A 15,035-nucleotide genomic window follows, 5' to 3' on the forward strand; every position below is an offset into this window, starting at 1 on the left:
AGGCAACCATTATAAGACTGTTGGAGCTGCCAGTTAATGGAGTATGAGGTTTGTGTGTGCATGCAGATGTGTACTTGTGGGCTTATTTGTGTTTATGATACAGCTGCTTGTGCGTGTGTGTTTGTGTGTGTGTGTGTGTGTGTGTGTAGGGTATGTGTGATCCAGTGTGAAACAGTAGTTTCTCTTCTGTTTATGTATGCCCAAAAGACTGAAAAAGAAAGTGTATAAGCTCCACTGCAAAGGTTGATAGGGTTTTTTCAGTGTTTGCTAGAATGAGTTAGTGAAGCTAATCACCACCTTTCTCAGATAACATCACAAGTTGTGAAATCTCAGCATTTACATTGTTTTCTAGCAAAAGGATAGACAAGAAAGGTGTGTGGTGGCCAGAAAATGGATCGGCAACTTTCTAATTTCTTCTCTAACTAAACAGTGTTTTACTGAGATGTACAGGTGTTTCTGTCTGCTCAGAGGGCAGCTTAGTCATTACTGTCATAGTTGAAGTATGAACATGGTAGTATCAAGTAAGCAATAATTTAAATGCATTATCTAAAACACATAAAGAACATCCCAGGCACTGCATTTTCCAATTACATTTTTATTATTATATACTATATACTATATTGTGGAAGTGGAAATCACTCTTGAAAACACTCTGATGCATTCTGCATACCATGATACATGTATACAACATCTGTCAAAGTAGAAAATTTAAATTATACAATAAGACTTTGGTAATTAGCATGATCAGCAACAGCCACTGTGGTAGAACTGACAAGCAAAAAGACCCACACACAAAATGTAGAAACTCACATTTCGTCAGCACAAAAACCAAGGAAAAAAGAACCAGATTAATCACTCAGAGGACAAGCGTGCTAAAAATGGAAAAGCAGTTGCTTTTGAGCCAAAAGTGGAGTAAACATCTGCAAAGTCTTGTCAAGATTAAAAGCCTGCAAAGATAAGAAGTGACTGAGGAGTGATGCAGATGTCTCTCTTGAATTGTAACTGAGTCAGATGTTCTTTTTCTTAGATTTGTACTGTAAGTTTACTGTTATTTATCAACTGTACCCTATAATTAGTATTTTATATGTATGAGGAAATTTGTGATAGCTGCTAGTAGGGCTGGGCGATATGGCAAAAAATATGATTGTGATCATTTTTTCCATATTGATCAATATTGATATTTATCACTATATATATGATTTGATAATGCTGCCATTTGAAGAGTATCCTGATAATGACTGAAGCCTGAAGAAACCAGAGGGTTCATTAGTTAAACTTTAGAATAAAGTATATTAACATAAAAAATAGAATAATGTAACGTAAACATTTAACTGCGCATAGTTTGGTTTAGAATATATTTTGTTATAAAAGAATATATTGAATAACATCTAAATGTAAATGTTTAACTTTGCAAACATGCTTTATCTGCCTTAACAACACAATACAAGTTAGTTAGCCTTGTAAATACACTGAATAAAAATATAAATGCAACACTTTTGTTTTTGCTCCCATTTTTCATGAGTTGAGATAAAAGATCTAAGACTTTTTCTATACACACAAAAGACTTATTTCTCTCAAATTTTGTTCACAAATTTGTTTAAATCCATGTTAGTGAGCTCTTCTCCTTTGCCAAGATATTCCACCCACCTGACAGGTGTGGCATATCAAGATGCTGATTAAACAGCATGATTATCACACAGGTGTGCGTTGGACTGATCACAATAACAGGCCACTCTAAAATATGCAGTTTTATCTTGAAAAAAGACTATGCACTGAACAATGGATTTCACATGACTGTATGGATGGACTGTATGGACTGGATACAGATGCATCTCTTGGGTAGGGGCACAGAAAACCAGTATCTGGTGTGACCACCATTTGCCTCATGCAGTGCGACACATCTCCTTTGCATAGAGTTGATCAGGCTCTTGATTGTGGCCTGTGGAATGTCGGTCTAATCCTCTTCAATGGCTGTGCGAAGTTGCTGTATATTGGCAGGAATTGGAACATGCTGTCCTACATGCTGATCCAGAGCATCCCAAACATGCTCAATGGGTGACATGTCTGGTGAGTATGCAGGCCATGCAAGAACTGGGATGTTTTCAGCTTCCAGGAATTGTGTAGTGATCCTTGCAACAGGGGGCCTTGTATTATCATGCTGCAACATGAGTTGATGACGGTGGATGAATGGCACAATGGGCCTCAGGATCTCATCACGGTATCTCTGTGCATTCAAATCGCCATCAATAAAATGCACCTGTGTTTGTTGTCCGCAGCTTATGCCTGACCATACCATAACCTCACCACCTCCATGGGGCACACTGTTCACAACACTGTGTTGTGTGATGAAACTACTTTAGAGTTCTACTATTTTAGAGTGGCCTGTTATTGTGATCAGTCGTGCACCTGTGCAATAATCATGCTGTTTAATCAGCATCTTGATATGCCACACCTGTCACAAACAAATTTGTGAACAAAATTTGAGAGAAATAAGTCTTTTGTGTGTATAGAAAAAGTCTTAGATCTCTTATTTCAACTCAAGAAAAATGGGAGAAAAAAAAGTGTTGCATTTATATTTTTGTTCAGTTTATATATGTAAATAAAAATAAAAGCTGTGACTACTATCACATGAAATTCCTTTTGGCAGGGCAGCAAACATCTCAAATATTTATAGAGGCACAACCAAGACAAACAAAGTAAACCAGTGGATCACAAAGACTAAACTGTAAGATGAAATAAATTTTAAAAATATTAATTAGGCACTGGTTTTACATCTCTCAAATGTTTTAGAGATAGAAATCTGAGTAAAAAGGTCAAGATTGTAATCAAGTCATTATGCTACACCTTTTTTATATATATATACAGTACATATTCTGCTGTAACCTCTTCATTTATCTTACTGATTACGTTATTTTCTGTGCTTAGTTCACATATCATTCGATTTGCTAGTTTTCTTTATGAAACAACACTAGTGTTAGTGGATACGAAGCCTTTCATTGCAACTTTGTTTACTAGCTTCGACCTTAGCCTAGCTTCACAGTTAGCGTTGTGCATTCGCAGTCAAAGCAGCTTTTTTTGGCTAACGTTACTTTAGACATGACGGTCACTCCAGATAGTCGTAGCCCAGCTAATGATAGCATAGCCTCGTCGGCTGCCGTAGGAAATGGGCGTGTACTTTGACATGCAAGCCAAAAACTGCAGACTGATTGGCTGTTGTCGTGTTTATGTCTGCTGTGTGATAGGCTGTTAGATCTAACCATATTGAGTAAAAAAATGTCCAAAGTTTATCGTTATCGACATACATTTTATTGTGATCCCGTATTGAGATCGTTTTATCGCCCAGTCTTAGCTGCTAGACAAAACATCTAAGCGGCTCTTGGGCCCAAGATGAAACCTAGATCTGCACAGCCACACAGGTGTTTTAAATTCCTCTGGCTGATTAGACCACTAGTCAAGATGAAGTTTGGTGGAGTTATACTGGGAGTTACATGATATTACCAAACTATAAAAACTATGAAGTAATAACAGTGGCTGTGCTCCATTTGGCTGTGCTGTTATGCCACTTGTCAGATAGTGTCAAGTGCAGGGAATCATGCTTAAATGGAGGGCAAGCAACTCATGAGGTGGCCGGTACTGTATGACATTGAACAGCAGCAGAGATAGTGTGGGAAACTTTAATCTTTTCACAGATTAAAGTGTTGGCAGAGGCAGTACAGTACCTTTTCCATGTGGATTCAGTCAGGACAAGCCATGTGAAATATGTTTTGTCTGTATTGTTTACAGTGGCTTTGGTACACATGGCATTTTGTTTACTTGCCACACAGAGCCGTTGAGACAAGTCGGCGTAGACGGCACTGTGCTGGTGACGTTTTGGCAACAAAACTATCAGGAGAGGGAGGAAGAGCTGACAATCAAGTACAGTGTGTCCACACCCACACAGTCTCGAGAAGAGATCTTATCAGGCAACTGTAGTGAAAACACCTGTGCCGGTGGACTATGGGTGCTTTTAGATGAGTTGGGATTGCTCAATTTAGTTTTTTTTGGAAAGATTGGATTTGCTATGGAGCTAGGCCTATATTACAAGCCTGACCATGTGATCAAGTGATCTAAAAAAACGTTCTGTCTGTTTCTGTTGCAGTATTAATGGCAAAGTTACTATAATTAAACATTCCCCACAATCTGACATTCAATTAATGTCTCTAAAACTGAAGTTCCCAAAGAAAACAGTAAACCTACCCACACATAGTTTTAGATAAGCATATTTTCTTGCCCATATGTTTGTGAAATATGTATCTTAATTGTACACAGCTCCAATCTAAAATCTGTTTTGAACTATTTTGAGGGTTTGGTTAATTCAAATGAACTTTAGTGGGATTCCCCTTTGGCTTGGGTACTTTTATGATGATGTGAAAGCTCTGTTTGTTAACTCCGCAGCTCAAATAACTACACTGAGACAGTATGAAAAGGTGGGTCTCTGTCTGGTTCCAGGTGGACACTGGTTCAGTGTGTTTGTGGTGAGAAAGCAAAGCAGCCCTTAACATAATCTTTGATTGCAGATATGTGATTTTTTTTTTTTCATGAATCCTAAAGCCAAACTGCTACTGAATCCATCTGCTGATTGTGAATTGTCAAGAAATCAAATTTTAGATCTGTTTGAGATGTATATTTATGCAAGATCATTTGGTAACCATAGTAGCATGTATAAACATGAGTGCTGGAATTGTTTGATACAATAGAAAGTGAAAAGGAGGTGTAAACAGGTGTAGTGGACTTGTGCTCTCCACCTGTTTTAGCAGTAAGTGAAACATAATTTCTACTTTGTCTGTTTGTCATTATTCATGAGGTCTTTACTACTAATTAAGTTAAATAAACACATAGTGCTGATGATGCAGGATGACAGTCATCAAAACTGTTCAATTAGTGAGTTACTTTATTACTTGTCAAGAAATGAAATTAATGGCAATGATATATATTTTTACTGCTAGATCTTGACCAAATGTATCAATCTACATCTGTGAATGCGATCTTTAAGTTATATGGTTCATAATTGATGCAAAGATCAGCTGAGCTGTGTCGTATCAGATTCTTATAATTAAACACAGGTTTCAGAGGTTACAGAGTGGTACAGTGTTTTTCTGCTTGATCTGTATGTTTGACCGTAAGTGGCCGTAACAAATCTTTGCACCCTGTGACTCTTGTCTTTTAACCTCAGTTTTGCAATACAAGTGAAAAACAACACACAGGACTTTTGGATGAACAACGTATCTCATTTCCTCAGTTTGCTTCGAAAAGAAAACGGGAACAAGCTTGAGCTGCGATTTCATTTTTACTCAGCTTGTGTGTGGTAATAATAACATTAATATCAACAAAAGATGTTGTAAAACCCTCTAGTCACACAAAGATAGTCACTTACAGCTATTGAGGTTTATTCTAGGTCAGTATAACAATGTTATCATAAGTAATGTACATTATTAACTGCTTTGACCTTTCCTCTGTAGACCTTTTTTTTCCTATTACTTTTCCATTGTTGGACCTGCCTCAAAAAGGAAGGGTGGAGGTTTGACAAGAGAGCAAAGTGGGAGAAACAGCAACTGAAGCCTTTAGAAAAAGGGAGGAGGGCACACATAGAGAAGATAGGTGAGGAGCAAAAAGGGCTGAGAAAAATAGCAGATTGAAGGGAAGAGAAAAGAGTAGTAAAAGGGGAAAAAGGGAGAGAGAGTAAAAGCAAGGAGTTGAGAGGGGAGACAGCTAGAAATAGCTCGTCCTGGTCTTTTGTTGAACCTCTGCCAGAACCTTCTGTTGCGTATGTCTTCCTGTGCTGGCTACAATGGCACCACCCTTTTTCAGTAGTTACCTCGTGCCCCAACTGTAAAGATGTTGCATGATCTCATTTTCCTCTAAGAAGCTTGTGAAACTAATTCTTACCTTAGCTCTAACTACTTTTACCTATCGTGGTCATACATACACTTAGAAACTGAGTTTAAGAAATGTTAATTGAAGTTATTTTTGACTTTGCTGCTATTGGTAAAAAGCGTTCTATGCTGCTGTGAGCTGTCCTCACAAATAATCGTATGATTTCTTTAATTTATCAGGTAGACAATATGTGCTTCAGTCACATTTGTGTGCATGTATCTTCTGCCATACTGTAATGCTATTTCAGAGAACAGATGATGGATTGACGGAGGAAGCTGGAGTTGAAAGGCAGAGCGAGAGATGAGATGATGCTGTGCAGTGTTTCCCACAGGATCTCAGTTTAGGTTATTTGTGGTTTTGATGGCAGCCCAGGACAACAGTCAGGATTAGAAGAGTGCACGCGGTGCTATTAGCACGTTTAGAGCACTTTCAGAGCATCATATTGTTTGTTGTGTGTTCTAGGTAATATATTTTTGGTGTACTTGTCTGATGTGGTGCTGGTGGACCACAATTGAATCTTTGTATTGGGCAATACTGACATTGAATAGTTGGATGGTTGTAGAAATCTGGCTCGTTCCTTAATTCTGCACTTTCATATGCATGTTTTCTTTCCAAAATGACACTTGCATCACCATGGCTTTGCATTGCATCAATCTATTTTGCAAACACCTCTCCTTTATTCTGCTGAGATAGATAAAATTTCTCCAAATGACCCACAGATTCTCTTTCTCTCTGATCTACCCTGCGTCTTTTCTTCTTCATCGTAGCCAAACTCTCTCGTCCAGCTTTTTTGCTTAACCTTTCTTTTGCTTTTTCTATTTCTTACGTTCCCACTTTCTGGGTTTTGTAAAGCCGCCACACAGTTTCCTTAAGATGTTCAAAAGACCTCTAAAATCGGATAACAAATGGTTTCACCATTTCTTTAGAGGGTTAGTTTCCAAGTAGCCAAATTTCCAGTTGCCTTAAAAGATGCTTTTCATGGATTTCATCACATCATGACTGTTTTCTGTTTCTTTTCTTTCTTTCTTTTTTTCTTTTTCTAGGTGATTTTGCTCATCATCTCCCACCACTTCCTCCTCCCGTCTTCCATTCATGAGCAGCGTGGCTGAGTTTAACAGCGGCAGCCATGGATGACAAGGGCTCGGTGGGGAAGATTAGCGTGTCTTCGGACTCAGTGTCCACTCTCAACAGTGAGGACTTTGTCCTTGTGTCCCGGCTGGGGGACGAGACACCCTCCTCCACTAATAATGGTAGTGATGACGAAAAGACAGGACTGAAGGTAAGGATGGTTGGGTGTAGGTATGGACGGACCTATAAGGGAGAGAAGGGAGACTTCTGAGCTGCACTAGTCAAGTTAGAGATGAGGTGCTGAGTATCATCACTCTGTTCCCCTTGCCTTGACATTTACTGTGATAACAGTCTCATGGGCATAAATCCTTTCCTAAGATGTTTCATACTATGAATATTGTGAGCATGCTCAGTACTGAAATATTCACAATCTGGTTCTGATCACATAAGAAAAAATAACAGCAACTGTAAAGCTATAATTATCTTCAAAATACCAGTAGGATAACAAGCAGCTGTGGGCTAATGGTGTCATATAAGCAGTCCGGTTGAAGAGTTAAAACTGATTTAGAAGTGTACCTCAGGACCCTCAGCAAGATTTACCAAAACATCTTGATGTTCAATTCATCTTAACTCACAGTATTTATCATCATTGTAACTTGTTAAAATTGTACATACAGACTCCATTTATAACTTACTGTGTTCATCACTCACCTGTCACCTTTCGCTTGTCTTTTTAAACATGTGATTTTGTTTTTTTAGATCACATATTTGTTATTCTCACACTCTAACCACAAGGCTAACCATTTCATGTTTTGCTTCTCCCACATTCTCACTCTCTACCTCATTCTCATAGTTGGTCTTAGACCTGTGTGTTTTATCTGTCTTGTTTCATTTGCTACCTGTAGTAAGGAGGTCTGTACATCCTTGTCGATATGCGTACGTCACCTTAAATAAACCGAAAGAACATTGTCACGGGCTCCCTTGAATGAGAAAGTGTGTCCAAAATTTTGACTGGTACTGTATCTCTCAAAGCTCTGTCAGCAATTTTCTGTATTGTTAAGTTAGTATGATGTAGTGGACAATCCACAATCATGTGTATTTATGTGTGAGACAGGTTACCAGTTTGTTGAATGCTACTTAACTTTGGGAGAACTTCTCCCGTTCGCAGTGAATCAAATGCTTCTGTTTGTATACAGCATGTGCTATCGTACTACAGCATGTCAGACATACAGTATGGCATCTGCTGTTCAATTCAGTGCTTCAGTTAGCAGTCGCCGAGCAAATATTAGTGTACAAACGGCGTGGTGATGCAGCTGCAAGTGCTTTGAACTCATTGTCAGGGAAAATAATGGTGTTTTGTGACTAGGGTGTGTCTCTACACAAAGAGAATGAAGACCTTCTGAGGAGAGAAATGTAGCTAGCTACCAGGCACCATCCTGTGTGTATCCCTAATGGGTTCAGGTTACTTCCTCTCCTCTCCTCTCCACTCCTCTCCTCTCCTCTTCTCTCCTCTCATTGAATTTACGTAAGTCACTGCCTCACAGGATCAAACCGTGTCCATTAGTTTGTATCATCATTACTGTACCTGTGATTCTTTGTAAACGAAGGATTTGTGGATGTGCTGTTGTAAAGGTACCACAAGATGGCACCAGAAGAGCACGGATGTTGTTTGAGATAAGATAGTAAGATTTTGCATATTACATAAGTACGTAGTCTGTTAAAGGTTCACAGTTATTTTGACGGTAAAAAGAGTTGAGGTGTCGGTTTTGTGCAGCCTTGTAGCCGCTGACTGCTTTGCGTCAGAGGGAAGAAAAGCGGTACCTGATAAACATCTACTGTTCACAGTATGTGGTGGTGAAATCACTCCATTTACTTACACTTTGGTCATCCGGATATCATGATTTGGTTTCCGCCAACACACTCTTGTGCACATTTCCCTCCCAGTCAGCCCATCCAGTCAGACAGGAGTCAGTGTGTCTAAACTTGTTGTTTGTTATGCAGGTGATTTCAGAGGAAGGGGTCAGCTTTAAGGTCAGTCTCTTCTCTCGCTATCTTTGCTTTCCTCCCACTCTTCTCTCTATATCGCTCTCTTGCTTGAATATTTCCTTTTTTTCTCTCTCTCTCTCTCTCTCTCTCTCTCTCTTTCTGTGATGTGATCCCGTGGTGATTCTGTCTGTGATTTGTGCTCTCTGTATTTTTGCTGGCTTTTGAGTGATGGCCCTAGCCAGCCTTTTCAACATTTAAGTTTTGATGATAGTTGTGATAGACATACACACATATAGGATTGTAGTCGTAGCTGAAAACTTACCCAGGCTCTTAGCACTACTTGTAAATCACAAGGGCCACTATAACTGCATGATGACACAGTTATGTCAGATGTGTGAACCTAAAAATAGAATTGAGAGCTGCTTTACAACAGTTTCTTTAAAGAATAATCTTTTGTCATCATATGCCGCTAGGAGTATTGACATAGAAACTTAAGTTGTAGTATCCATCCTTCTCTAGATAATTGCTTGAGTGTAACAGCATTGAACAAATTACCATATACCTTTAAGACATATATACCATTAAAGGTTATCTGTACATGGAGAGCCTGCTTGGAACATTATGTCTGAATATTCAACCATAAACACTGGATATACCACAAAAGATGAAAAATTACATTCTGTATTCTTTGTGTAATTAGTTTCCCTTATTGGTCTGTACAGCAGTGCCCTCTGCAGCTTAAACCTGCTCTCCAATCCTTCGCTAACGTCAGTCTGCTACCACATCAGGAAGGGAAAAAGGGGGGCTTTGCTGCCTCTTGTGGCACTTCATGGTTTTTCCAGCCTTAAGCTTGCCCTTTGTTTAATATTTGGTCATTTTGAAATAAGCATATATAAACAGTTAGTAGTGGCATAGCTTTTCTAATTTATTGATACAGGTGTTCCACAACTTTAACTGACTGACACATTAATCACTAATATTGGATGAAATGTAATGAGGATATATCTCTGACTGCTAGGATGAACAAAGGCATCTTTCCCTCTTAAACACACTGCAATCACTCGAAATGAATTACAAGATCACTGTTAAAGGTGGAGGCACTGCACGTTTCTTGAAACTGAAAGAGAAAATTGTAGTGCAGTTGAAGTAAGAATTAGCTTAATTTTGATATGTTCTGGTAATTACTACAGTAAGTTTCTGTAACAAAATATGTTTGTGTGTTTTATCATGTGTGTTTGGGTCTAAATGTGTTGCCTTCTATGCTTCCTTTTATCCCTGCTCCTTGGCGTGGTTGTGTGTCTGTTTCTGTGTGTGTGTGTGTGTTTTCCTACTCCTCTGTGTGTCTGTGTATCAGATTGTGGGGAATGGAAGTGAGCAGCAGCTCCAGAGGGAGTTAGAGGATGTCCTCATGGACCCGTCGGTAGCTGACACTGGGTTCGGACCAGAAACAGGAATGGACAGCCTCGGTGGGGGCGACCATGGCCTTCTTCCCACTACAGCCTCACCTGTACCGCCAGGCTCTGACCCTCTAAGCGCACCCCCGGCCAAAGTGGAGATGGTACTCCCAGTTCAGACGGCTCAGGAGAGTGAGCTGAATGAGAGGTCGTATCGAGGTGAGCTATGATGTGTCTGTCTTATTCTCTTTTCTGGTGTCTGTCAAAGCTCAGACAATGGCTCATCTTTATAGATGTTTCTAAGACATTAAGAGTAATATCACAGAAGTATCCAGTTTTTCTAAATCAAACAATGCAAGTTTTCCCAAGATCCTCATTCCCTTTCTATCCTTTGTCCCCTCTATTCATTCACTGCATGCATTTCAGCGATTTACACAACTGTTGTTCTGTTCATTTACCCACCTATTCTCTCCTCTATTTCTACTTCACCTCATTTCTTCCTTGCAGAAGGTAAATCAGCTTATATCTGATGAGGACAGTGATGTTGATATACAAGCATATGATCGTAATAAGACTCATAAAATAATCAAACCCCTTTCCTATCTGTTTGTTTCTTTTCTTTTCCTTTCTTTTCCTCTCTCTCTTAATCCTTTGCCACTTTACAGCAGATGAATCATCATCAGACGGCAGTCCTAGCAGTCCCATCCCAGATGAGGACAGCGTCGTCTTCAGCCAGCTGACATATCTGGGGTGTGCCTCGGTCAACGCCCCCCGCAGTGAGGTGGAGGCCCTCCGTATGATGAGCATCCTCAGAGGGCAGTGCCAACTCCCCCTGGACGTCACGCTGTCTGTGCCAGGCGTGTCTGAGGGCACTGTCAGGTAGGTTGGAACATGTGGATCATTAGTTCCAACACTGCAGTGTAACCTGTGTTTGCATACACACAGTACACAAACACACACACTAATATTATCATACAGCGATTCAACTTTTTTTCCTGATATTTTAACAGGTTGTTGGACCCCCACAGCAGTACAGAGATCGCCAACTACCCTATCTATAAGATTCTGTTCTGTGTGCGAGGCCACGATGGCACACCAGAAAGCGACTGCTTTGCCTTCACGGAAAGCCACTACAATGCTGAGATCTTCAGGATCCATGTGTTCCGCTGCCAAATCCAAGAGGCGGTGAGAATTTAATGATTTATTGATTTATTTGTTGAACTTAATAAAAATGTATACAGTACATTCAACAGTCCTCTCCATGATGAGGTTATGTAAACCTCACATACAAGAGACTTGCATATAAATAGACATGTATGAGAAAACAAATTTGCATTCAGTTGACACCAAACAACTACTGATATTTACTGAAGACACATACAAACTCACACATACAAAATAAAAACAGTTACTGCTATGCAGAAAGTGAACCAAAGGGGGAGCAAGAACACCTCTTATAAACACTCTGCTCTGTGTTGCACATGACACTTTCCTCTCTCTTTTTTCACACTTTTTTCCTTCTCGTCCGCTCATGTTGCAACACATACACATGTGTACACTCTCCTATTGCTGTCAGTGTTTTGGTTGACCTTGTCTGAAATTGTTGATCTCCCAGTAGCCTGTCCCACAGGGTACAGTGTCAGTGTGGGAGCTTCCTCAGTGGTCCCCAAGGGATTATGTCATGCACTGCAAGCTGTACCGCAATGCTCATGTGCACTACACGCAAACACAAAGCACAAAAACAATTCCCCAAGCTAAGGTATAGGGGAGAGGATGTGTCAGTGATTATATACAGTAGGTTCAGCAGAAATATAAAAGAAGAAGAAGAGGGAATCCACTCATGAAACTGGGTTAAAGTACTGCTTCAGTGTTCAGTGACCTGATTTCTCCTTCATGGAGGCACTCTCCTTCAATGTCACTAAGAGCCCCGAGACAGACGCTACTTTACCAGTCCCACATCATCCGACTACCCAGTTTCCCAGACATACCACCCTTAACACACATGCTCCCCATAACTCACTAATGGATATACACACACACACAGTAATTCACCTCTTTACTTAGCAACCGTTATCTCTGTCTCCTGATCCTTCTTCCCTGTCTTCTTCCTCAACAGTCTTCCTCTCTCGCACCCGCCCCTCTCTTCCTTTCAAACCCCCAGCAACAAACCAATCTACAGCGTCTTTTTTTTCTCCCCCACTCATTGAAAATATTAGACTGGAGTGACTCAGCCCATTGGTTGCCTCCTTCCTCAGGAAAAATCTGCTCTAGTCATATGCCTCACATCAAATCCACTATAAACAGCTCTGTAACAACAACAACCTCTTAAACCACTGCATTTATCCACTAAGCTGTTTTTAATTATTTATTTGGAAATGTACCTAAAGGATGCATATTTATTGACTTATTTTCACCTTTTTTTAAAATTAATTTTTCGATTGCCTACCCACATGATCTGTACTGAAGTAAGCTCGTGGCAGACCATCACAGCTGGATTAAAACTATTTACCGTCTTGTTTGCCTCAGCTGTCTCATTTGCCTCAAGCAAGTGACCCAATTATTTACTCAAATAGTAAAGACCATTTGCAGCATTCTTTACCCATAATTTCAGAAACACAATTTGGAAAAAGAGAAACTGAAGGCAAATCCATTTCCTTCTTTTATTTAAGCTATTACTGTACAACAAGTCCTTCCAGCATCTCTCTAATCATATGCTTTTTCGGAGATCCTGAGTAATTTTGTGGAATTTTTCATACATACAATCCTACTTCGTCTCCTTTGTGCCAGACCTCCTAGTCAGGCCCCAAGGCTAGTTTCTAACAATTCACAGTCTCCTTGTGTTGATGGTGATAGAGAGCCCTGGTAAGTCTCATACCCAACACCTCCCTTTTTTGTGCATAAACTTGTTGCTCCCATCCAGAGATGTATATCTACTGTAGTGCTGTTTGATTCAAACCAGTGTTGCTGCAATAGACTTGTTAAGAACCTATAGATTCTGGCTCCTAACACAAAATTAAATCACGTGGTTAGAGAGATGAACACAAATTGGGCATTGACAGAATACAGATCGTTCCTGTGACATCAGTTAAAATGTTTCAGTGCCTCATGTCAGTATGCACATAAAGATAAAGCTGCCAAGAAAGAAATATGATTCCCTGGACAGAAAGTAAAAACAATATAACAGGATACAAGTTCCAGATCTTTAAGGGCTTCAGCCTTTTAGATAAAGGCTGACTCCCAATCCAAAACTCCATATGTAATTTCATTTCATATGAAATCTGAGAGTAAAAACAGTAATCATTTCCTCTGTAGTTTATATGACATGTTTTAAAATGTATTCCTGAGTTTGCATAATAAAACGACCAGGAACAGAGCCTTTTGCAATACATCATCCTGATAGAGCTCGTTCCCACCGCACACAGAGAATAAAAAGACCATTTGGAGACAGTCAAAACGGATCAGTTTTGATCGAGTGTTGATTGGAAGAGTACAGAACAACAATTCCTTTGTTCAGACTTTACAGTTTAAAAGTCATCATTTCATAGATACAGGGTGTCCCTAACATCTAACTCTACTCATCCCCATCTCTGACACCCAGTCCACCAATTGTTTCCTAATAAATAAACCCCCCGTGATGCCCTAACATCCCTCAACTGTACTGGGAACAGAACAAAGGCATTGTGTAGGAGAGGTTAGAAGCTGCTTTGTACTCTGGCCTCGAAAAAAAGCGAACGATCATGGTTATTTATTGATAACAGCAGTTTCCCCACACCGTCTCTCAGTCACTAAACCCCCAAGCTCTGCTGCTTACCAGACTTAGAGATGATCCAAAACCACGATGCTGTGGGCCTCTATTTGGGGGGAGAGCACTGTTTATTATCACACACACATGTCTGTTAAGTAATAATTTTTTTCTTGACTAAATGAAAAGCTCACAAATCTAGAGTCTTGTGGGTGGAAAAGTACATTTAGTGAAAATAAATAAATCAGTACCACCCAATTTTCCACACTTGGCTGTCTCTAAGTGCCCCTCCTCCCCTCCCCTCCCCTCCCTCTGCTCCTCTTTGGGGTTTGAGATTTAGCAGAACCCTGCAGTCTGGTATGAGTGAGTTGTTTCTGTTCAATGTTATTAGGAAAAATGTCTCCAAATTCAGATTAAAAGTCAAATATGAGTCCATATGTTGATTAAAACTCGTATCCGTTAAATAGGTTAGAGGGTCTGCAGTCAGTAGAGTAGTGGGTCAGTAGGTACGCTCTTTAGTGCCTGATTTCACAAAATGGCAATAACAGATCTGCAGAGGTTTGATTGATTCGTTGATCAGTACTAATGACTCAGTGATTGCTTTGGTTGGTGCTGGTATTTTTGGCTTCTAAAACAAAACATTTCAGCTATAATAGCTGCTGAAGTTTGTACCAAAAAACATACACCAGTATTTTGTCTTGTGATACTGTATACTGTATTATCTCTTTAGTGGATGTTTCTATAGGACATGCGCTCTAATAAGCAAATTAACTTAACATTACTGCTTCCGTTCACAACTTAAGACAACACAGGTGGATGCGGATTGAGACAGGAAAGCTGTGCCATAAATGAATGCTGTTGCAATATCTATTGTCTATGAGTAGATGTTAATAAAGGTCACAAATACGCCTTTAAACTAAAAATATTACAGT

At 39.7% G+C, this 15,035-nt stretch overlaps 1 protein-coding gene across 6 annotated transcripts in view; it reads left to right on the forward strand.

Annotated features, from left to right (window-relative positions):
* LOC122968298 (rab GTPase-activating protein 1) overlaps positions 1-15,035 on the forward strand; it is an 83,626-nt gene that overhangs the window by 6,242 nt on the left and 62,349 nt on the right. For 3 of the 6 annotated variants that reach the window (XM_044333416.1, XM_044333415.1, XM_044333411.1), the window contains exons 2-6: positions 6,957-7,192; positions 8,983-9,012; positions 10,322-10,580; positions 11,027-11,240; positions 11,372-11,546. In XM_044333416.1, the coding sequence (XP_044189351.1) occupies positions 7,040-7,192; positions 8,983-9,012; positions 10,322-10,580; positions 11,027-11,240; positions 11,372-11,546 (831 nt within the window). In that variant the 5' untranslated portion in view covers positions 6,957-7,039. Of the gene's footprint in view, positions 1-1,592; positions 1,840-1,983; positions 2,068-6,956; positions 7,193-8,982; positions 9,013-10,321; positions 10,581-11,026; positions 11,241-11,371; positions 11,547-15,035 lie in introns of those variants that run through there. The other 3 variants (XM_044333412.1, XM_044333413.1, XM_044333414.1) reach the window with 3 other exon arrangements.

This window comes from Thunnus albacares, chromosome 18 (genome assembly GCF_914725855.1).
Source record: "Thunnus albacares chromosome 18, fThuAlb1.1, whole genome shotgun sequence".
Lineage (NCBI taxonomy): Eukaryota > Metazoa > Chordata > Actinopteri > Scombriformes > Scombridae > Thunnus > Thunnus albacares.